Below are 22,297 nucleotides of genomic sequence, written 5' to 3' on the forward strand. Positions count from 1 at the left end.
CGCCTCCCGCCGCGCCGCCGTCGAGGCGAGGCTGGAGTCCGAGGTCGCCGCGACGGGCGAGCTGCACCAGATCTGCGACGCGCTGCGCAAGCAGCTGGCGGCGCAGGCGCGCCCCGGCGTGGCAGGAGGCACGAGCTTGGCTGCTGCAGGGCCGAGCAGCGACCTCGCCGCCGCCGGCGCGTCGAGCCAGGGCGGAGGGCGGCTGGGCCTTCCGGAGGAGATGGTCGAGCGGCTGCTGCAGCAGGGGCAGGCCGGGCTCGAGGGGCGGGGGGAGGGGAAGCTGGCTGCGCCGGCGGGGGCGGCGCTGCGCGTGGCGGAGGGGCGGCGTGGCGGCGGCGAGGAGGAGGAGGAGACCGGGGCCCCGCGCCACGGCCCGTCTTGGCGGCTCGAGCTGCGGCCGTTGGCACCGGAGCCGGTGGCGGCCGCGGGCGGGCAAGACCCTCGCAGGCCGATTCGCCTTCCGCTGGGCAAGATCAACGAGGCGGTCGCTGTCGGCCGCTCGTGGGCCCGAGAGGGCCCGAGAGGGCCCGAGAGGGCCCGAGAGGGCCCGAGGGGACCCGAGGCTGGCCGAGGTGATAGGCGGTGGTCGTGGGCCGCTCGTCGCGCGAGCACGCAAACTCGTTCGAGATCAACGACCCCCTCGTCAGCAGGAAGCACGTCCGGATCGACACCAAGGCGTGGCCGGTGCCGGAGCAAGGCGTGCGCGGCGAGGACGTGATCGCGGTCGCGACGGCGCTCGGCGCAAACCCGATCGGCGTGCGGCACCACGCGGACGATTCGGTGGAGAAGGCGGACCGCCGGCTCGTGGTCCGAGATCACCCGAGATTACGCGAGATGACCCGAGAGTGGCCGAGGCGATAGGCGGACCGCGGCGAGACGCTCAACTTGTTTCACGGAGACGTGCTCGCCCTCCTCGCCGCCGACAACGCGCACCCCGCGCGGTACGAGTATTCGGTCGTCCACGTCTACGGCACTCTGCCAAACAAGGCGCCACCCGCCGCGGCGCTGCCAAACCCGCAGCAGCAGCAGCAGCAGCAGCAGCAGCAGCAGCAGCAGCAGCAGCAGGCGCAGCAGCAGCAGCAGCAGCAGCAGCAGGCGCCGTATCACGGAGGTACATTCCACACGCCAGCCACACCGCTCGGCCAGGCCGCCGCGGCGTGGGCCTCCGGGGCGGGCGGCATCGCGCCGGCGGCCGGCGCGGCGGCCGGCGGCGGAGCAGCAGCAGCTGTCCCCTCTCCCAAGCGGCAGCGACTCGAGCAAGAGGGCGGCGACGGCGACGCGGGCAGCCTCAGAGGCTCACACGAGTGCCCGATCGAGCTGTGACGCGAGGCGTCCGCGTCTGGCTGTGGTGTGTCCCCCCTCCCCGCGTTCGAGTAGTAGCTGTGTGTTGCGATGCATGTGTATCCCCCGCCCCCCCCATCCTCATCCCTTGGCCTTGCTGCCCCAGAGGGCGCCGCTCACCCGCGACTACGTTTTCATGTGTATATGATCGCACCCGAAGCACCTTCGCAACTCCACATCACCATTCCGAGGGCTTCAGGTGGTGCTCACGCGCGACGAAAAGCGGAAAGGGGAGAAGCGAGAATCGACGCGATGCGTGTACAAAGCATACAAGAAGAGGAGAAAGAAGAGGAGAGACACCGGTGATGACGAAACAGAAACTAGCGCAGGCCAGAGCAGGGCAGACCCGGGGACGGGGGAGTCGGAGCAGACGGCATCGGCCGCCGGCGCCGCGGCGACCTCAACCGACTATGGAGGACCCGTCGCCAGACGACGCAGGGCAGAAGACGGTGAGGCGGAGCAGACGCGCAGGGCGAGACGAGTGAGGGAGCAGGACGTTGCGGAGATCAGCAGGAGGATGTACGAAGAGATTAGGAGCAGCAGGGACCCCGCGAGGGACCATGTGGAAGACGGCTAGTGCTAGTCCCCCAGCGGGAGGACGACCCCGGCTAGTCGCCGACCACACCCACAAAGAACCCTGCACAAAGATCGCACGGGCGGGGCCCTGTTCCTGTTTACCCATCCGCAAACGCAACTTTTAATTTCGCACCCCAGAAGCTTGAAAACACGTTCGTGGCGCTCTGCAGCGTCGTCCGCGCCTTCTTCGCCTTCGGCCCGGCGGGCGGCTGGCGCAACGTGAGCAGCGTCGACCTCAGCCCGCATCCGACCGAGGGCGACCCCCTCTGGATGGTCACGGCCGTCAAGGCCTGACTTACGCGCGCATAGATTCTGCGCGCGCCGCACTCACGCCCTGGCCTCCCCTCTCGCCGGCTGTGCGACCGGGAGCATGATTGAGAGGGAAAGCGAGAGGCCCGGGTGTGCGGCGCTGTCTCGCCCGCGCGATGCTGTGGGAGCGTCAGCGCGATCGAAGTTCGGTCGCGGGCGAGCGTGTGTGTTCGTGTTCTGTGTCGTGTGTGCCCGCATACGGCTTTATGCTCTATCTTTGAGCGCGTTTTAACCTTTTCAATCACAGTCGCAAAACAGTCATACGTGAATGAAAGTTGAAACTAGGGTACGGCTTTAAGGCTCAACCGGGAGGGCGGTCGGATCGCGGCGCTGCGCCTGCCCTTGGGGCTCGTTGGACGAACTACTAGAAGAGAAGCTGCGACTGCGCTTCCCGCCGCCGCCGCTGCCACCTACGCCCTCGCCGCTCTCCTCCAGCTGTCGTATCCTGGCCCAGAGCTGAGCTTCTGTTGTGTGCAGGTCGAAAATGATGTCCCCCTTCACCGCCTCCGCTGATGGCAGCCTCCCTCGCGGCCATCACCCGCTCGCGGGTGTTCAAGTCGGGCTCGGCCGCGGCGTGATCGCGGGCGCGATGGAAGAGCAACGTGCACGGGTACTTGCGGAGGGCCGCCGGCGTGCTGATGTTTGCGTCGCTCACGAGCCAGTCGGAGAACTGGAAGAGATGCGAGATGGCGTGGCGTTTGCGCGGGAAGCCGAGTGCCTCAGGCGTCTGGATGCTATTGATGCGAGCTGCCCACAGAGCGCGCTCGAACGGAAGCTGGCTGCTCGCGTTTCGCGCCACCTCCACGAAGGTGCGGAAAAGCGCGTCCTGCCCGTTGTAGATGGCTGCTCTTCCAATGTACCTGTTGCCGCCCTCTGCCTTGCAGCGCACGCCGCACGGGTGGCGGGGATCGCTCCCCTTGACCCAGACGCGCTCGCCGAGTGGAGGCACAAGGGCGACCATGTACTCAAGCCAGATCGGCGTGAGCGGCTCCGTGTCCGCCTCCACGAGGAACCAGTAGTTGTAGAGCCGCAGCCCCGACAGCCGCAGCATCATCCGATAGTAGAGGCCGCTGCCGGAGGAGGCGGCGGCGGCGGCGGCGGCGGCGGCGGCGGGCGTCTCGCTTATGATCAGCCTACGAAAGCACACCGCCGCGCGGCCAACGGCGGCGGCGAGCTGCGCGGGGCTCAGGAGGTGCTCCTCTTGATAGGCGATCAGGTCGACTGAGGTGTCACTCGGGGCGGTCGCGAAGGGACGATGAGGGCGCGGGACGAAGGCCGGCGAGGTCATGCGCTCGCACCGCTGTCCAAATGCAAGGCTCGCCGACTGCACCGCACCGAGGGCGTCTCCCTCGCCCTCTGGGATTGCCGCCGCACACGGGGCCAACCCGGGGTCCGACCACAGCTCGGCCGCCCTCTCCAACCTCACCGCGTCTTCTCGCGTGCGAAGAGGCACCACCACCGCCATGTGAAGTCCCGCGAGCGGCTGGCGCTCTTTAGTTAGAGATTCTAACTCGACCTGCATGCTCGCTCGCTGGCTGAGGCTGGGACGCACGAATTACTTGCGGTCGGCTCAGCCTCGGCCGTCCCCCGGCCGCCGAAGGCGCCGATTTTTTCTCCGTTTTAGTGCCACAGAGCCGATTTCTAAAGGAATTTGACGACATCCTGTGACATCCTAAGCACCTAAGCGGCCTAAGCAGTGTAGGGCGCTTAGCCGCTTAGGCTGCCCTCGCGAGCGTAGCAGGGTGCTTAATTGTGATTCGACGAGTGACCCAGAGTACCCACATGATGTGCGTTTCTATGGCAGAGCTCAGCCATCCCTGCGTCAGCCGCTCCAGCACAGCAGCGCAGCACGAAGGCTGGCGCAAGGAGCTCGAACGACGTCTCAAGCTCTCTTGTGTGTGTGTGTGAGAGAGAGATTTTTAGCAATACCAAACAACTCGAGAGAGAGAGTACGTACGAACAACTCTAACACTCACACGTAATTTGGGGCCTGGAGCCCTGTTCACGCGCGCGCGAGACGTGCAGACAGGGTTGCCAGGTGAGAGCGAATGGCGCGGTTCACGCCTCGCACAACAGAGAGAGAGATGCGCTCTGCATGGTGGGACATAAAAGAGAGCGAGTACTTGGGCGAGTAGGCCGTGCGGTCAACGCTGCCGCGCGCGACTTTGCGCGCGAGGCGGCGCAGCTTGAGAACGGCTTCTCGTGTGTTTGTGTGTGTGTGTGTGTCACTCATCACTCAAAAGCTCTCCTGTGATTGGATCAGGAGGATGTGTTGGAGGGTAGAGTCTCTTCGGCTACAGTTGTATAGCGAGGTAGAGCGGTCCAGCTGCAGGCCGCACAGCGCGAACTCGCCGTACTGAGCCTAGCGCAGCGCGAAGTCGCCGTCTGAGCCTAGCGCAGCGCGAACTCGCTCCTGTCGCTGCGAACCCTAGCCGAGCTCCATTTTTCCAGTGCGCGCCGGTCCCGTGCCCAGAAAGAAAGAAAGAAGCAATTCGGCGCAAGGGAGGGATGGGAAGACGGCACGCCGCCACCACACAGGGATTTTAAGGAAGGAATGTGGTGTCCCGTGCCCAGTGTCGTGCGAGGGAAATTTGGAGCCCTACGACGAATTCTCTTTCCAAGGAAGCCATCGTCTGCGCCTTGTCTGTCGTGTGAATCGTGCGTGTGCGAGAGCCTTTTGTTGTGAAAATCTCTTTCCTGTGAGCGGCTGCCGATTGAATTCTCTTTCCAAAGCGAGAAGTTTTGACGCGCCGCGAGGCCCAGCGCTCGACCTCACCTATCTCTCCTCCTCGCAGCCCGCGCGATGTCCGTGCGCTCTAAGGCCGAGTACTACAAGAAGCTTGCTGCGGAGACGCGCGAGGCGCAGCGCAAGAAGGATGCCGAGATGAGCCGCGGCAGCTCGAGCAGCGTCGGCGACGCGGCGCAGTCGCCCAGCAAGCCGCTAAAGTCTCCGAAGCAGTGGCCGCCTCCGCCCCGGCCTTCGCTCGATGAGGAGCCGCAGCCGCCGGCGGATCCGCCAGCGGCCGCGCAGCCGGATCCGACTCCGACGCCCGACCAGCCGCCGACGACACCGCCGCTTTCGCGCGGCGGGCACAGCCTAGACGAGGGTGCGTGGGACGCGACGCCGGCGTCGACGGCGCTCGGCGAGTCTGGCTCGGCCGCGCTGCGGCGGGCGGCGTCGGGCCGCGCAAAGGCGCGCCAGCCTCCTCCCGCGCGGCACGACGACGACCTGGACAGCCTCGACGGCGGAGGTGAGTTTCCTGTAGAGAGTTCCTAGACACTTCCTAGACACCTGCTAGACACCTCGGTCGGTAACGTGCCGGCCCGAAATTGAGTTGAGAACCGCAGCTCACGGTGAACTGGCCGTCCCCGTGGCCAGACACCTCCTAGACACCTCCCAGACACCTCTCTGGCCTCGAGCTGGTCGCCGCGATGGGGCGGGCGGTGGCGGACGTGCTATGCGTCAACATGATGTCGTTTCTGTGGACTAGCAGGCGGGAGCAGCGAGGACACTTCCTAGACACGTCGTAGACGCTTCCTAGACACCTCCTAGGCGGGAGCAGCGAGCCCGAGGACGGTGCGCTGGTGGACCCGATGAGCACGCGTGCGGCGGAGGAGGAGGCGGAGGAGGGCAGCGCCGCGCCTGAGCCGGCCGTGCCTGAGGCGGCCCAGCCGCCGCCGCCAGCCAAGCTAAACCCTCTCCCTCACCCTCGCCCTCGCCCTCACCCTAGGCCAAGCCGCCGCCGCCAGCCAAGCCTGCGGCCGTCCTCTCGCCGCGCGAAGAGCGGCGCATGAAGCGGCTGCAGTCGCTCGAGCGAGACCAGAGCGGCAGCGAGGCGAAGGCGATGATCGCCGCGGCGCCTCCGCCCCCGCCGGCGGCGGAGGCGGAGGAGGACAGCCACCTCTTCCAGCACGAGCTGCTCGAAAAGTACCGCACGCAGGCGAGAGCGGCGGAGAGGCAGCTCGCCGAGGAGGGGCAGCGGTGCTATTCTTGTTGTTTTCAGTCTTGTGACTCTTCTCATTACTGCTATTAGGCAGCTCGCCGCGGCGATTCGTCGCACCGCCGCAGTCGAGGAGACGCGCTGGAAGCGAGGAGCTCGGAGGACCTCTTTCCTCCCCTCCTGAGCAGCTCCTGGTAGTGCGGTAGGACGAGCTCGACGAGCTGCGCGGCAGCAACGAGGAGCTGCAGCGCAGTCTGCGCACGAGCGAGGACCGGGCGAGCCAGAGCGCGGAGCAGGCGAGCCAGAGCGCCGAGCTCGCCACGCAGCTCAAGGAGGCGGTGGGGGGGCTGCAGGACCGCGTCTAGGCCTCTAGCCACTCCGAACAGCGGTCACGAGATGCACGCATCAGTGCGGTGGGGCGTGCGGTGTGTGCTCCGTCCACAGCACTCTAACCGCTGGCGGTACTGCGGGCTGCAGGACGACCTGCAGCGCAAGTTCAACCAGCGAGCCGCGGCTCTCGAGGCGGCGGACGCCGAGCGCGCCGACGAGATCTCCGCGCTCAAGGCATCGCTCGCGCGCTCGCAGGCGGCGGCCGAGGCGGCGCAGATGCTTGCAGAGAGGGAGGGCGAGGCGCGGCAGGCGGCCGAGGCAGCGGCGGCCGAGATGCGGTCCCAGATCGCGGAGGAGGCTGCTCTCCATCAACGAATCGATTGACCAATCAATCGACAATTAATGGATGCCAGGTTCCAAAAGCTGCTCTCCATCAATTCATCGATGAGTCGATTCATCGACAATTGTTTGAATGCCAGGTTCCAGATCGCAGAGGAGGCTGCGGCGCGCGCCGCGGCGGAGGAGGCGGCGGCGGTCGCGCAGGAGGAGCTGCTCGACGTGCAGGGCGAGCTGTGAACGGCGTCTCTTCACAGGGCCGGCTGTGAACAGGAGGAGCTGCTCGACGTGCAGGGCGAGCTGTGAACGGCGTCTCTTCACAGGGCCGGCTGTGAACAGGAGGAGCTGCTCGACGTGCAGGGCGAGCTCGCGGAGCGCGAGGCCGCACTCGCGGCGGCGGAGGAGGCGCTAGCTGTGCTCGCACCCGACGTTGTCAAGATGGCCAACCACAGCGGAGGCGGCGAGGCGCGCGCGGAGAGCAGCGGTGGTTGGCAGTGGTGAGCAGCAGTCAGCATTCGTTAGGCGAGGCGCTCGCGGAGATCGCTCTCACTCCGCGCGTCTCGAAGCCGCCGCGCAAGCGGGCGGTGCCGGCCGCCGGCAAGAAGCGGGCAAGAAGCGCGCCGCGTCTCATTTCTTCAGCGGCGCGGCTCTTTTCTTGTAGGTGCCGGCCGCCGTCAAGAAGAGTACCGCCGAGAGCAGCGCGCGGGCGGTGTTCTCCCCGCCGGGTGTGGTGTCCAGCTCGCCGTCAGCGTCGCCGTCGGCATCGCCCGCGGCATCGCCCACGTCCGAGGGGTCGTCCTCGGACAAGCCGATCGTGGAGCGCGTTGCGGAGCTCGTCATCGAGAGCGCGACGGGCGAGTCGGTGCTCGCCGTACCCGACTCAATTAATGAATGAGTTCGTTAGGAATAGTTGCCTATTGGTCAGGAATAGTTGCCTATTGGCCAGTTAGTTAATCTGCAGCGAATAGTTGCCTATTGGTCAGTTAGTTCATCTGCAGCGAATGAGCCAGGTGCTCACCAACCCGACCGAGCTCGCCGCGGCGACGACGACGACGGTGCAGTCCTTCTTCGACTACGTGGAGGAGTGGCGCGGCGCTCTGGTCGACATGCAGGCATCGCTCGACTTTACCAATGCGGAGGACGATGCGGCGGCCCAGAAGCCGACGCTTGCCGCCGCCACAATCGTCGCTAGCGGCGGGGCGCAGCGTAGCGTCGGCGAGGCAGACGACGTCTGAGGAGCGGTGTGGAAAGTGAGACTGCCGCGCCTCCCCGCTCCTGGAGGCCACATAGACCCACCTTGGCCTATGTGGATGGAGGCGGCGGGCGCGTGGCGCGGAGCGCGCGATCGACGTGCGGAGTGGGAGGGTAAGGGGGCCGTCCAATGTGAGATCAGTAGTGCCGCGTGTGTGAGCTCTCAAGCGCGCGGACGAGGGGGGGGGCATAATATATTTTCCTCAATAACTCCTCTTCAAAAGCCCAGCTCTCGAGAGCACAGCTAGAGGGCTAACACCTCGAAATGTGCACCTTGGATGGCTGCGCTCCCTGTTTCACAGCCATCCGTGCTAAGGATGGCTGGCACGCCTAGATCTCAGCCATACACTCCTACCCGATGGCTGAGATCTAGGCGTGCCAGCCTCAACAACATCTCCGACGCGCTCAAAAGCATCGGCCTGCACGTGGTGCGCGCTCCCACCCGGGACTCGCTCAAACGCGCAGAGACGGACCCACGCAGTGGCAAGATCACCTTCGTCCCTACTCTCGGTAATGGGTCGAACTGGTTCGCCAACTTTGAGACCACGGCGATAGCGTCCTGGCCCGACTTCCTCATCACCGGCGGGCGGTACCACCGCTACAAGGTGCTGGGGGATTCTCATCTCGGTTGTGCACTGCTACATCATGCCAGCCGCCATCGCCGTGCATCTTGGCTGCACGGTCCTCTTCTTCGAGCAGCAGCGGCGCGTCGTTCACGCCGACCCGCTTTGCTCCTCCATCGCCGCCCTGACCGAGTACGAGGAGATGCACTCTGCTGGCGAGCTTGTTGGCCCTAACCCGGTCTTCTCCTTTGGAGGCGTTGGAAAGTATGCGGCGGCGGGTGCTACTGGCGAGGGGGGGGGCGGGGCGACGACAGGTGTAGGGGTTTGTCAAACGGCCGCGACAATTGCGCAGGCGGACGCTGCCGTCACGACGTGCTGGATCGCGCTGGCAATCTGGGGCACAGCCCTGGCGTATTACGTTTGGCGAGAGCTGACGCGCAAGGCAGACGCGTACGTCCACGCCACCGCTGACAACCTGCTCGCGCGCTTCGTCGACGTATTTACGGTTCAGCAGCCAGTCCAACGCCAGGCGCGCTGGAAGAGAGGCAGGACATCGCACCGCACACGTGACACGCGTCGCCGAGCGCGCAGCCCGAACCACTCGCTGGGCTGGCGGTCACCTCCTGCACCCGCGATGACAGGTGCTCGCCGAGGCACACCGCAACCCCTTCCGCCGCGACGGCGAAGGCTCGCTCTACATGCCACCACTCCCGCGCTGGGTGCTCGAGAGCCTTGGCTCCGCCGTGTCCGACGAGGCGGCCGCCATCTACAACCCCTCCACCTCCATCCGTCGCTCTATGAAGGGCGCGCCATCGCGTGGGCCGCGCCGGCCGCGGCGAGGGCCCAGCCGCGAGAGGCAGAAGGGGGGCTATAGTACGTTGGTGTAGGCTGTCTAAGTCGCGTAGCCATAGAGTAGCGGGGCATCAATTGTAGGCCAGACTGAGTGAGTGAATATTCTTGATACGAAAAATTAACCAAGCCCGCGACGACAACACAACACCAGTCGAGTGTGACGAGGACTCGCACACTCGCTCGCGTCGGTCGGTTCGGTTGCCTCTCCATCTATTGTTTCGTCTCGCGTCCACACCACGCCTGGCTCCAACACGTGGACACGCCCCCATAAATGGGGACACTACTAGCTACTACTAGGTCACGCATGGCATCAGAAGTTTTAACTTTTATCTCTGGGCCCTGGGCGAAAAAGGCAATCACGAGACTGCCGTGTGTCATGCGGGTTGCTCTCTCATACACACGGGCTGAGCCTTAAATGTTTTAGATCGACTCCACGAGTTCCAGCGGATTATTCGTTTTGTACGATTGGTGCAGGACCTCGCAGGGGTGCCAGGAGCGACTTGGCCTGTACGTGAGTTTCCGGAAACCAAAACGCAAACGCGGTCTGAGCCCTGGAGCCTGGTGTCGAGGTGTCGAGGCCCGGTGTCGAGGGTGTCGAGCTGCTGTCGAGGGATAGAGGTGTCGAGGCCTGTCGAGGCCTGTCGAGGCCTGTCGAGGCCTATCGAGGCCTGTCTAGGCTGGGACCATGCCATACATTAGGTCCGTGTCGAGGTGTCGAGGAGTGGTGTCGAGGGTGTCGAGCGTGTCGAGCGTGTCGAGCGTGTCGAGCGGTGTCGAGTGTTGTCAAGGTGTTAGCGTCTAAGGTGTCGAGGTATCCAAGGTGGCAGGATGCAGTTGCAGCCCATAACAAAACTTGGGCAGCAGCTGCAAAGCTGTTTCATCCCTTATAGTTGCAGCCTCTCAAAGTTGCACCCCTGTTGATGTAGCACAACCTGTGAGCACAACCAGTATACTCTGTGGACATTTGAGGACATCAAGCTCACTAGTGCCAGGAGTCGTTGCCACTGCACAAGGTGCTGTGCAGGCGCAGCACCTATGGACCTAAGCGCTAAGGCTACAGGACACCCCATGCAGCAGCGTCGCCGCTGCAGCGTCGTCGCCGCTGCAGCGTCGCCGGCGCACAAATCGCAACTGACCACAGCGCTCATGGCACAGGGTCAGGCTGGTGCCATGAGTCAGTGGACATTGCCAAAACGAAAGCTAGCAAACACGACGCGCGCAAAAGTACGGGGTGTGGAGGGTGAGTTGACCAGGGGGTTGTGCGCCGGGCCCTCCTGCTCGGCTCCAGCCAGTAGACAAGTCTTGTCATCAACAGAGTAGAAGGATCTGACCTGGGGGCCGATGTGACCAAGCGCTGGTAGCGTGGTTTGACCTCACACCCATGGTCTCACAGTGTGCCGGCAGTCGCCGAGCAGTGTCGCTCACACAAGCCGCAGCACAAGTGACTGAGGGCCAGTGAGGGCGAGCCCATCGCTGTCACAGCTGTAGCAGCCGCACAGTAGTGTCAACTGTGCAAAGTGTGTGAGCAGCAGAGGAGCTGCTCTCCAGGCTTCAGGCGCAAAGAGCTGCATGCCACCGAAGGCGCTGTCGAGGTTCGCCGAGCGCGGCGCAGGTTGGAGGACACCGTCACCGACGAGCGCGTTGGACTTTTCACTCCGGACAAACCAGACCGCGGCACAGCGGAGACCGCGGACGGTGCGGGGCGTCCTGCCGCAAACTTAGCGGCGAGGCGCGGGACCGTCTGTGGCGAAGTGGGTCGCGTCCCCCGATCCGTCAACCCTGCATCCACACCCTTTAGATCGCACGCTGGATACACAGTGATTATTCATTCACGAGAAAACTTCCGTGGGGGCAAAACTCAGACGATCGCACGCGGCAGTGCGAAGGCAAGAGCGAAACGGCACGGTTGCCGTGGGTTGCGGCCCGGCCCTCTGCGGCGGCTCGGCAGCGCAATCTAGTAGTAGCCCCCGCCCTGCTGCTGCTGATAGCCCTGCTGCTGAAAGCCCTGCATCGCGAGGTGCTCAAAGGTGAACACGGCGCTGTCCGGGCTCTGCGCGTCGAGGGCCACCTCGTCGCCGTCAGAGAGGTAGTGGGTCTGCCCGGTGTACAGTGCGTTCCACTGTCCGCCCCGCGCGCGCACGCCGGTCGCGGGCTTGCCGGTCGAGGTCAGCATCGCGTTGCCGTCCTGCAGAAGCTGGACGAGGCACTGCTGCCTACGAGAGTAGAGCCGCGGCGATCATCGGCAAACCGGTGAGCGGCGAGACGGACCGCCGCCGGGCGTGGCTTTCCGGCTGACGTACGGAGAGGGGCTCATCATGTTCCATCGGCCGAGCACAAACTCGTACTCGGAGAAGGAGAGCGCGTACGGGATGGTGGAGTACTTCTGGGTGGCCGAGGCATACTGCGGCCCAAACGCCTAGCGAGAGGGGGAGGGAGTGAGAGCGGAGCTCGAGGTAGCGTCCGTGTGCGCTTCAGAGAGAGAGAGAGAGAGAGAGAGAGAGAGAGAGAGAGAGAGAGGGGGGGGGGGGGGAGGGGGTGAGAGCGAGCTGCGAGGTCACAAAAGCCTGGAAGCGTGTGTGCCCGCTGACGCCCGCGACCGGGTAAATGCACCACAGCGCGCCCTGCTGCTGCTGCTGCCCGGCGTAGCCTCCCTGCAAAGGCGGCGGCGCCGTGTGCGTATGTGCGGGAAGCGCGAGGGCGCAGCGGAACGGTGAGGGCGAAGCTGCGAGGGGCGCTGTGCTTGCGGGTGCGGCATGCGCCTGCTGGCCGTACTGCTGCGCGCCGTAGCCGCCCTGGTCATACTGCATGCTCACATCACGTCGCAAGCTTGCTGCGCGCGGTGCGACTAGGCGCGGCGCCGCAGGCAGGAGCAGGCCAGTCGTCGCGATGGCCACCAACCCTGCGACCGACATCCTTCGCAAAGAGTGCAACAAAAAGAACTCTCTGGTCGAGCACACAGGTTCGACACAGGAAATGACAAGGGAGAGAACGACGAGAGTGGGACGACCGCGAGGTGGCATGAAGGCTGCAGCGAGAAGCGGCGAGAGACTGCGAAGAGAGATAGGAAGAGGCAGACTCCCTAGGGTGGGCGACGGCTAGCGCATCACACACCTCTCCTTAAAATCCCTGTGTGGTGGCGGCGTGCCGTCCTCCCATCCCTCCCTTGGGGTGTCTGTTTTCTTTCTTTCTTTCTTTTCACAGGTACCAAAAGAGGCACAGCCTGCGACGGACCTTTAGAAGGCGCCGTCGTCCTCATGGAGGTGGGCACGATCGGGGGGACAGTCGAATCCGCGAGCACCGTAGTGCTCGCCGAAAAGACCATCCCCATCATCCCAACCCCCCCGGCGACCCCCTCGCCGCTTGCCCCGGTAAAGAAATTTACTAGCCACCGTGTTCTCGAGGTGGATATCCTTTGGCCGCGTTGGGTAGCGAGGATTGGTGTAACCCGAGCCACGGAGGCGTGTTTTCTGGCGGCCGACCGTCAGTGCACGGAGTTGCCACTTCTCCGACTGCCCCGGCTAGTTCACGAGTTTCGCGGGAGTGACCCCATGCGTCAAACCCGAGACCTAGCGCGGGTGGGTTGGAGGGGGCTCGCCCCGTTCCTCCCCATCGGGCCGCGTGAGCGGCCTCGCCTCGCAGATTCGTTTCTCGCGCCTGGGTCAGGCGCGCGGGGCATCCCCCGGGTCGCTCGACCAGCGATCCGAAGAGTGGCCGCTATGCGAGGGAAAGAGCGGGGCCCACGGGGTACGCCTCCGTCCGGCCCCCTCCGAGGGGGGAAGGGAATTGTGGGGTCCCACGGGCGCCTCAGTTCGGCCCTCCCGAGGGGGGGGAGGGGAGCAAGGGGGTGGGGGATTGGGGTGGTGGGGAGGGGTCTCGGATTTCATGTGGCTAAAACTTGCCTTTCGGGGAGGGGCCTCAGGACGGCGAGCGCAGTGGCGCCCGCACGACGTCTTCCCCTCCTCCCCAGAGGCAGCGAGTAGGCAGCGAGAGGAGGTCTCGAGCGCCTATATGAAGGTATGTGAGATGGTGATGGGAATGGGTGGTCGGTCGGGCGGGCGGGCGGGCGGGCGGGCGGGCAAGCGGGGAGAGGCGGGCGGGCGGGGCGGGGCGGGCGGGCGGGGTGAGCGGAGGAATCGTGTCCACAATCAGCAGCAGTGGAGCAGCAACAGCAGCAGCAGGCGCTAACGTAGCAGCAAGAAGCAGCAGCAGCAGCAGCAGCCTCACTCCTGGGGTGTCTAACTCTTTCAGTCTATCTAGGCGGCCGCGAGGTTAATATACCAAATAATGGTGTCAAAACACCGGGGGGTGGTTGGCGCGCAGGCGCCTGAGGGGCTCGTGCCGAGCGCGCAGATGGCTCGACATCAATCTAGCAGCACATACCCTTGGTACCCAAAATAGTTCAGTCTGAAAAAAGTCGGTCCGACCACGCGGAGCCGTCTGGCTGTCTGCAGAGCCCAAGCAGAGCCCCCGCGGCGCGCTCGGAAGCTGAGAAATATGTCGGAGCCATGTCGGCCCATGTTCGCGAGTTTGATGGCGTTGCCCTTATTGCACGTGAAACAGACCGCGCCCCACGCGCCGTTGTTCCCGGAGGCCAACTGGAACAGGTTTGAGGAAAGGCCGCCTTCCATGCTCGATACGTCCGCTATCAGGTTGTACGTAAAGTCGTCCACTGCACGAGTGCCGAGCGTGGAGTATAGCTGCCAAAGCTCTGCTCCATGTTCGCCGCCGATACGCGAGCCCCACTTTTGTTGCTGCGCACTCTCGTCTATTGCCGACGGGACGTAGCCTTCTGGCATGGGCAAGACCTCGGCTGGCACGTAGGAAGGTCGAGGTCCGGGCTCGCCTAGTCCCAAATTGATGACACCAGTAGACAGCTCCTTGCCAAGCACTGATGTGCAGAGGGCCTGGTAGATGACTGCAGGACCAAAGCACTGCACACCGGAACCAAACACTGCATGCACTTGCTCGCTTCCGGCCCCGCTGTGCTCTTGGAATGCAGCGTTGCACGGCACAGGCAGTGCGGCAAACGCTGGATGCTCGGTCATCGTCGCCTCCGTGCTTGTCCCTGCAGCCATACTGCGTCAGTTAGCACTGTAGGCGAGAGCACGCCGAGCACCGCACTCGTTGCAGCTGCCGAGGGTTGCACGCGTAATAGGAGCGTCATTTTGTACCCACCCCCCCTACTTCGTGGGGACCCCCCCGCCGGTCGGTGGTCTGCCCCCGAGGCGGACCGGACCCCCCTCCGGTCGGTCGCTCTCTTGGCGGCGGGAGGTGTGACGACCGACCCCCCCCTTCGGTCGGTGTCCTTGCCGTGAGCCCCTCAATCAAACGCTCTCCCTCCTTCTCGCGAACCGCCACGGGCGCTTCGAAATCGCCGGTTTTCACTAACAGTAACACTATGAAAACTAGTTACGCAGCCAAGCGCCAAGGAGACTTCTTCGCCGAGGCCCGAGCGAGCCCGACTCCACACACATATGTGGAGCATCCACGCAGTCGCAGACCTGATCCTGCTTGTGCCGTCTTTGTACAAGCTCTGGCAGCGCTCCAGTTCTCCACAGTACGCGCGCGCATCGTACACACAGGTACCCACCCACCGGAGCCGCCTAAGCGACTCCTGCGAGGACGGCGAGGCACTTGAGCTCCCGTGCACTCGACCGCCCTCGCCGCAGGCAAGCTCAAAAGATTTACAACAAAACTAGCTCACCCAGTGATCGGTCACCCCGCCATCGCCGCCGACGTCTCCCAGATGATGGAGAGGGGGGTCGACACTGCTTCAGCAGCGTGCACCTCGATCCTGTACCGTGTTTGTTATGACCCCCCCCCCCCCCCGCGGTGCGGTGCGGTGTGTGTGTTTGCGGGTGACTGCTACCCGCCTCGCCCTCTCGCCGCCTCGCCGCCCTCGCTCGCCGCTCGCCTCACCCTCCCGCCCAACTTTCTACTTCCTCGTGATCCGGACCGCCGCCACCCTCGCCTCACCCTCGCCCCCGCCCAGCCGTTTTCCCGCCGCCCAATGCTCCGCCGTTCGCTGCGTGGTCTGCCGTCGTGCCGCCGTTCCTTACCGTGCCGCTCCTTCCTCCGTGACGCGCCGCCCTTGCCGTTTAGCCCGCCGTACCCCCTGCCGTTCGTTACCGCCTTGCCGCCGTACGGCCGCTCCTACAATGGTCAATGCCGCACCTGCCGCCGCGCCGCCTTACCGCCGACCCTTATAGTGCCGTGCCGCCTTTATACACACACCTTACTTTCTGCTCGACCGAGTTTGCGCTGATGAGCGAGCCGAGCCGCCGGGTGCCCCGCAGCGGCCTCACTGGGCCAGAAGATCGGCCCGAGAGTGCTCCGCAGCAGCCTCGCTGGGCCAGAAGATCGGCCAGTGAGGTGGGGTGCTAGTCTGGGACCGATACGTCGCAGTTCCCTTGCTCCAAGCGCTTGCGCTTCGGCGGTAGTGATCTGATCACCCATTACAAATCTTCAGATCGCTCCTCATCGCAAACCCTGTCAACAATTCACCCTCGCATATATTCTTAAAATCTACTACACTAAAAATCTCCAAATCGCCATTCTCATCCTCAAAAACATATCCTCCACATCCAATTTAATACCAATTATTTTTACATATTGAAAATACATTCCAAACCCTTCCAAAAACACACCACACCATCTACCCACATTCCTTTACCCAAAAATCATAAAAAAAATTGATAATTTCTCATTTCAACTTTATAGGCGGGTGCGACGCCAGCCTCTCTCATCTCGAGCATAGCTGTCCGTATGGTCTAGTTGGTCATGACGTCTGCCCAACATGCAGAAGGTCCCCCTTCGATCAAGGCGCCGGCACGTGTGCAGCTGCAGGCCAGAGGGTGTGAGGTGAGACCGAATCCGCAGTCGCACGAGCACCATCGCGCCCAGTAATGATGGCTTACGGCGCTGCACGGCAGATAGGCCCGCCTGCGAGCGTGGGATACAGTCGCGGGGCGTGAGGTCTCAGCATATCGTAGGCTAGGAGATGATACGGCGGCGGGGGAGGGAGGGAGGCGTGAGTGGCGGGCGATGAGATTCCACATATCTCGCTAAAATCGGCCTGGTCCCCTCCCGGGGGACCGGGCGAGCACACACCTCGCGTCCGAGCGCGAGTCGACGAGCGGGAGCCGAGAGATCGCCGAACGACGGCTCGAGCGCGTGCACGTACAGCGCAGCTGCGGTTTGTAACTCGACTGCCGGTCGCGCGTGTGGGATCTGAATGGAGCTCGCTGGCGCCAGTGCACGGCAGCGCCGCGTAGTGGATCAGGCGGGAAGGAAAGGGCAGGCGTTAATCGACGATCTGAGGCCGCTGGGATGGATCCAATAATAATGATTCCACGCACGCCTGGAGCATCGCCGCAGCGAGACGAGCGTCGAGCGGTGCGGGTGCAGCGGAGGGGGGAGCGCCGCCGATGAGCGTGTCTCGAGAGCGCAGCCAGTGCAGCGACGTGCAGCGCGAGTGTGCTCAGCGGTCGCCGAACACAGCTCGCTGCGGTCGTGCACCGATAGAAGAAAGCACACGGCCGACAGCGGTCCGGGTCAGGCTGCGGCACCTCGAGCTTGTCGGTAGAGCGGAAGAAAGCGGGCCGAGTCCAGTTCGTCATGTCGATGGTCAGCGTCGGTGCCGCCGCCGCCCACTGCTGGCGGCCGCAGCAGCGCGACGGCGGCGGGCTTCCTGGGGCTGCGCCCCAGACCCCCTTGACTGGGGGGAGACCCCCCCCAAGAGCACCCCCGTCGCCCCCGGGGGCCCGTCGACCCCCCAGGTTCGTCGCTGTGCTTCTTTAGCAGGCGGTGGACTGTCGGCTGCGAGGACGGTCGCATTTGCGCGAGGCGAGGCGAGCATTGCTGCGCGTTGCATGCGCCATGACTCGCGCCAGCGCGTGCGGGAGCTCTTGGCTGAGCGTTGAGTCCCCAGGCGAGTTGCGCTGGCCACTATCGCTACGCCGAGCCGTCTCCCAAACCGTCCTTATTTTGGGTGATGAAGCCCACTATGGCTGGTGACCCAGGTAGCCTCTGGCTCGCCACTGCACTCGGCTCCTCACAGCGATTGTAAAAAAAAGAAGGGATGAAATCACGGTCGCGGCCTTCCGACTCGCGCCTCCGCCTCACTGGCACTATTGTAGCCCTGGCCGGTGCGCGTGCAGAGTTGAAGTTCCCGAGTGAAAATTCGAACGCGTTCTCTCACGGTGACCAAAAAATGTCCACCTCAGAGGCACCTCCGGAGGCAGGCCGCCGCACGCCGGCGACACAGCTCCAGCTGTCGAACTGACCCGCAGCTCCTCTCAGAGCGGAAACTGTGACGAAAGTTGACTGAAGCGGTTGTCAGGAATCATCATACGGATCACATGGTGGCTCTCTCATGACGGGCCGCCCGACCGCTCCTGGGTGGCACTGCCACCGGTGTCGCTCGACGTCCTGTCGACAGCGTGCCGACAGCGACACAGACCATGTGGTACGCGTCGAGTATCGACCTCTACTGCTTACCCAGTCTTCGAGTGTCTCACAAAGCAGCCCTTGGAGTGTGAAGGCTTCGTAGCCCTCCGAAAAAGCAAGCGAGTGCTCACAAAGACGAGGCAGGCTGGGCAGGGCTCGGCGGCACACGGCGGATGCTGTGCGTCACTGGGCCACAAGTTTGGTTTCGGCAACACCCTCGACCAAACCTTGCTCAAGGTTCTTGGGTGCAAAGAGCGCGGCCACAAGTCACAGGGCCCGCTCGTCCATGCGACCGGTAAAGGCTGGGTCAAAGGGCACAAGGGACAGTACTACGACGCGCTCCATGTCAAGAACGGAATCGTCAAAATTTGTCTCGTCGAAAGCCAGGGCGGCATCGCGCCGCCGACCAAGAGAATCATCTTCAACTTCGCCAAAGAGGTCGGGAGCCCGAGCGCCGTCGACCGCACCGACTACCGGACTACGGCACAGCCTCCGGCAGCGCCCGGGGCTTTGTCCAGCACCACTCGCAACAGCTCTCGCGCGCCGCCGTCTGTGGCGACGCGCAAAACATCAACAACGCTGCTCGCAACATGCGTGTCGCGCACTCATTCATGACCGGTCTGCGGTCTCAATGCCCCACCCCCCTGCGCGCGGGCCTTCTAGGCCCGCGGGTAGTCTCCCCCCATTCCCAGGGCCTCCAGGGCTCGCACCTCAACCTCTCACAGACCAGCGCACAGCGCCATAGGACGTATATCTTCTCAAGGTCTCGGGCGGGGGACGAAGGGGTCACACCCGACGACCTCGGGAACTAGCCGGGGCAGTCGGAGAAGTGGCAACTCCGTGCACTGACGGTCGGCCGCCAGAAAACACGCCTCCGTGGCTCGGGTTACACCAATCCTCGCTACCCAACGCGGCCAAAGGATATTCACCTCGAGAACCTCGAGAACCTCAATAACAAGGCTGTGAACGGGATCCCCTCAGCTCCCGGTCGACTCGACGACGACATGGAGAGGCTCTCCGTCAAGGCGCGTCAGCCCAAGCAGGCGGAGCAGCGCCGCCGGCGTGCGGAGCTGCTCGAGCGGCAGCGCTCTCGGCGGGCGGACCGCACCGCCCAGAACCGTGGCCTGGGCGACGGTGGCGACGCCGGCGGCGGCGGCGGCTGCGGCCATGCAGAGTGGATGGGTGAGACAGACGGCGGCGATGCTTCAGCGCCGATGCTGGATACGTCGGAGCCGCTACCCGCCGGCGCCGGCGACGACGCCATGCAGACCGAGGGCGGCGGCGGCGGTGGCCGGCGGCGGCGGCCAGCAGGGCGGGAGGCAGCGTTGATGGCGCCCGAGTGGATGGTCGACGTCCCCGAGGACCTTCCGAGCTGCTGGTCGGTGGTGGCGCGGCCGGCGGGCGTGCGCTGCCTCGTCACCACCGGCGGCGGGGAGACGCGGAGGCACGCGAAGGGCTGCGCGCCGCGCCGCTTCCCGTCGGCGCTGCCGGGAGGGCGGCGGGCGGCGGGCGGTGTGTGGGGGGGGAGAGATGCGGACCAGGTGGGCTGCGGACTGCCTCGCACCAGCCCTCCTCAGATCGGCTGCCATAGGCGCGGGCCACGTCCAGCTCGACTGCGTGTGGGCCGAGGCGGAGCAGACGTACTATGTGAGAGGCTATGTGAGAGAGCCAGCCCGCTAGCCAGCCCCCGCCGCTAGGGGCAGTGCGACTCGGAGGGGTGACGTGGCCCGAAAAGTCTTCAGCGCGTCGGCGCCTCTCCTTGGTAGGTGCTCGACCTGCTGGCGTGGAAGGGGCTGCGGCTGGTCGACCACCCCTACGAGGAGCGCGTGTTCTGGGCGGCGAGATGTAGCCGAGAGGCAGCCGAGAGGCAGCCGAGAGGTAGCCGAGAGACAGCCGAGAGGTAGCCGAGAGGCAGCCGAGAGGCAGCCGAGAGGCAGCCGAGAGGTAGCCGAGAGACAGCCGAGAGGTAGCCGAGAGGCAGCCGAGAGGCAGCCGAGAGGTAGCCGAGAGGTAGCCGAGAGGCAGCCGAGAGATCTAGCCGAGAGGCAGCCGAGAGGCAGCCGAGAGATCTAGCCGAGAGGCAGCCAAGAGGCAGCCGAGAGGCAGCCGAGGGGCAGCCGAGAGGCAGCCGAGAGGCAGCCGAGAGGCAGCCGAGAGGCAGCCGAGAGGCAGCCGAGAGGCAGCCGAGAGGCAGCCGAGAGGCAGCCGAGGTGCAGCCGAGAGTGATCGACCTGCCAAGGCGAGACTGTGACCGTCCCGCGGGGCAGGCGAGCAAGCTGGCCGAGGTGCACGCCGATCGCCAGGCGCCAGACAGTTCGCAGTAGTGAAGCTGGCCGAGGAGCAGTGTTAATTACCAGTGATGGCCATGAATGCACATTGACTAGGCGTCGACCAACCCGTGCCGGTTCGTGCATCTCCCTCCCTCCGGCCGCTGCTCCGCCGCCACCCTCTCCACCGCATACTACCGCGGCGGCGGCGCGAACTAGCCGAGAGACCGCCGAGAGACCGCCGAGAGGCAGCCGAGAGGCAGCCGAGAGACAGCCGGGAGACCGCCGAGAGGCAGCCGAGAGGCAGCCGAGAGGCAGCCGAGAGGCAGCCGAGAGGCAGCCGAGAGGCAGCCGAGAGGCAGCCGAGGGACAGCCGAGAGGGAGCCGAGAGGCAGCCGAGAGACAGCCGAGAGACTGCCGAGAGACCGCCGACAGTAGGGAGAGGTAGGGCGTTTCCCGCAAAGACCCCCACGACTCCGGGGCCCCAGATCGCACGAGCACAGGCAGTCGGGAAGGGAGAGGCAGCGACGGCAGTCAGAAGGAAGCACTGGGTCGCACCAAGGCGAATGCGGTGACGGCCTCTAGTCACACCTCCTGGCGTGAATAGGCGCCTCGCGCGACGGGCTGCTCTTCTACCACAACGAAGGACTGTACGAGGCCGGACCGAGCCCGCTGTTGCTGCTCTGGTGCAGAGATGTCGCCGAGATGTCGCCGAGATGTCGCCGAGATGTCGCCGGGGATAGAGCCGAGATACAGCCGAGATGCAACCGAGTTACAGCCGAGAGACTGCCGAGTACCGCCGAGATACCGCCCCAGTTCCGCTGGCGCTGCTCTGGTGCCGCCTCCCGCCGCCCGGCCGGCGCCTCTTCACAGCCCTGGCTGTGAACAGGTCGGACGCGAGCTGCTCGTCGCGCTTCTACGACTACGGCTCGGCGCAGATGGCGCGCGAGCTCGCGGCGGCACCCGACAAGGCGGCACGGTGGAGGCCGGGCGAGACGGAGGCGGCGCTGCCCATCGGCGCGCTGCTCGCGGCGTGCGAGGGTGCCATGGAAGCAGACTCTGGGGCGGCGGCGGGGCGGTAGCGCGAGGAGGCGTCCGAGGGCTTAGACGCCGATTTACTGTCTGTGTTTGCGTACACGCTGGGCATGCGCACTGAAGCGCGGCTCTCGCGCAAAAGGTGTTTCTTGACAAAATTTGCCGCCGGACTCTCTGCCGGTGCCGCACGATGGCCATCACGCGCTCGCACCTGCCGACCGCCGCCACGGCGGCGAGCCGCCACCGCGGCGCCGGTCACAGGCCAGCACTAGGCAGCTGCCGGCCACACCCGACCGGGCCGGATTTGCCGGTACTCGTCGCCGCACACTCCTGCGTCCACGCCGCTGTGACGTCTGGCGACGAGGCGCCGGTCACTGCCTTTCCCGGCGGGTTGGCTGTACGCTGTAGAGCCTCTACAACAAACTCTACAGCAAAATCGCGCTCTACATCGCTCTACAACGCACCCGCCTCGTCACGCGGCGGATGTAGAGCTCTACAGCTCTACAGCGCTCCAGAGCCTCGGGATTTGGCTAGGAATCCTAACAAGCCTCGAATGGCTAACAAGCCTCGAATTAGCTAACAAGCCTCGAAGATAGCTAACAAGCCTCGGGTTGGCTAACAAGCCTCGAGCGTGGCTGACAAGCCTCGAATATGGCTAACAAGCCTCGAATTGTCCGACGAGCCTCGGCTTTGGCTTAAAAGCCTCGGACGAGATTGGCTCGACCACCTTTGGTCGAGCGACGAAGCGAAGTCGGCGGCGGGGTGGGGAGGAGTGGGGACAAGTGAGATACAGCTTGGGACGGCGGGAGAGGGCTCACCTCGCCATCGATGTAGTGCATCGGCTTGGGGTTCACGGCCGCCACGACGAGGCGGCCGAGGGAGGGGCAGACCGCCTCGACGAGCGGGAGGAGGTACTTGTTGCGCGCGACGACAGCCGCGCTGTTGTACGAGGTCGCGACGCCGTCGACGACCGGCCAGCCGCCGTGCTTGGTGAGCGGGCTGTGCAGCCCGTCGGCCACGACCTTGGTTATCTTGAGGACGGGCGCCT

At 64.8% G+C, this 22,297-nt stretch overlaps 5 protein-coding genes across 5 annotated transcripts in view; 3 read left to right on the forward strand and 2 right to left on the reverse strand.

Annotated features, from left to right (window-relative positions):
- The window catches only part of EMIHUDRAFT_453730 (hypothetical protein), a gene marked incomplete at both ends in the record, with an annotated part of 2,281 nt that extends 958 nt beyond the window's left edge, over positions 1-1,323 (forward strand). Inside the window, 5 exons of the mRNA XM_005757344.1 lie at positions 26-223; positions 392-490; positions 580-789; positions 862-954; positions 1,249-1,323. Coding sequence (XP_005757401.1) covers positions 26-223; positions 392-490; positions 580-789; positions 862-954; positions 1,249-1,323 — 675 coding nt within the window. The remainder of the gene's footprint in view (positions 1-25; positions 224-391; positions 491-579; positions 790-861; positions 955-1,248) is intronic.
- A 3,667-nt stretch (positions 1,324-4,990) lies between these two features.
- On the forward strand, positions 4,991-9,534 carry EMIHUDRAFT_466101 (hypothetical protein; the record flags this gene model as incomplete). Its single annotated transcript, XM_005757345.1, has 14 exons — positions 4,991-5,477; positions 5,780-5,889; positions 5,958-6,208; positions 6,261-6,294; positions 6,374-6,505; positions 6,645-6,835; positions 6,911-7,055; positions 7,173-7,317; positions 7,356-7,417; positions 7,495-7,695; positions 7,844-7,917; positions 8,458-8,610; positions 8,690-9,152; positions 9,289-9,534. Exons 1-14 carry the CDS (start codon positions 5,030-5,032, stop codon positions 9,532-9,534), a joined length of 2,655 nt encoding a protein of 884 aa, XP_005757402.1. The 5' UTR covers positions 4,991-5,029.
- A 1,772-nt stretch (positions 9,535-11,306) lies between these two features.
- EMIHUDRAFT_453732 (hypothetical protein) lies at positions 11,307-12,411 on the reverse strand (the record flags this gene model as incomplete). The annotated part of the gene is made up of 3 exons (XM_005757346.1): positions 11,307-11,712; positions 11,788-11,915; positions 12,058-12,411. The coding sequence occupies 3 exons, from the start codon at positions 12,409-12,411 to the stop codon at positions 11,454-11,456; spliced, it is 741 nt and encodes a 246-aa protein (XP_005757403.1). The 3' UTR covers positions 11,307-11,453.
- A 6,864-nt stretch (positions 12,412-19,275) lies between these two features.
- EMIHUDRAFT_220429 (hypothetical protein) lies at positions 19,276-21,296 on the forward strand (the record flags this gene model as incomplete). Its single annotated transcript, XM_005757347.1, has 4 exons — positions 19,276-19,459; positions 19,539-19,606; positions 19,714-19,749; positions 21,153-21,296. 4 exons carry the CDS (start codon positions 19,276-19,278, stop codon positions 21,294-21,296), a joined length of 432 nt encoding a protein of 143 aa, XP_005757404.1.
- A 608-nt stretch (positions 21,297-21,904) lies between these two features.
- Positions 21,905-22,297, reverse strand: part of EMIHUDRAFT_360050 (hypothetical protein) — a gene marked incomplete at both ends in the record, with an annotated part of 1,063 nt that continues 670 nt past the window's right edge. The window contains 2 exons of the mRNA XM_005757348.1: positions 21,905-21,976; positions 22,068-22,295. Coding sequence (XP_005757405.1) covers positions 21,905-21,976; positions 22,068-22,295 — 300 coding nt within the window. The remainder of the gene's footprint in view (positions 21,977-22,067; positions 22,296-22,297) is intronic.

The sequence above is a fragment of the Emiliania huxleyi genome (genome assembly GCF_000372725.1).
Source record: "Emiliania huxleyi CCMP1516 unplaced genomic scaffold EMIHUscaffold_91, whole genome shotgun sequence".
Classification (NCBI taxonomy): Eukaryota; Haptophyta; order Isochrysidales; family Noelaerhabdaceae; genus Emiliania; species Emiliania huxleyi.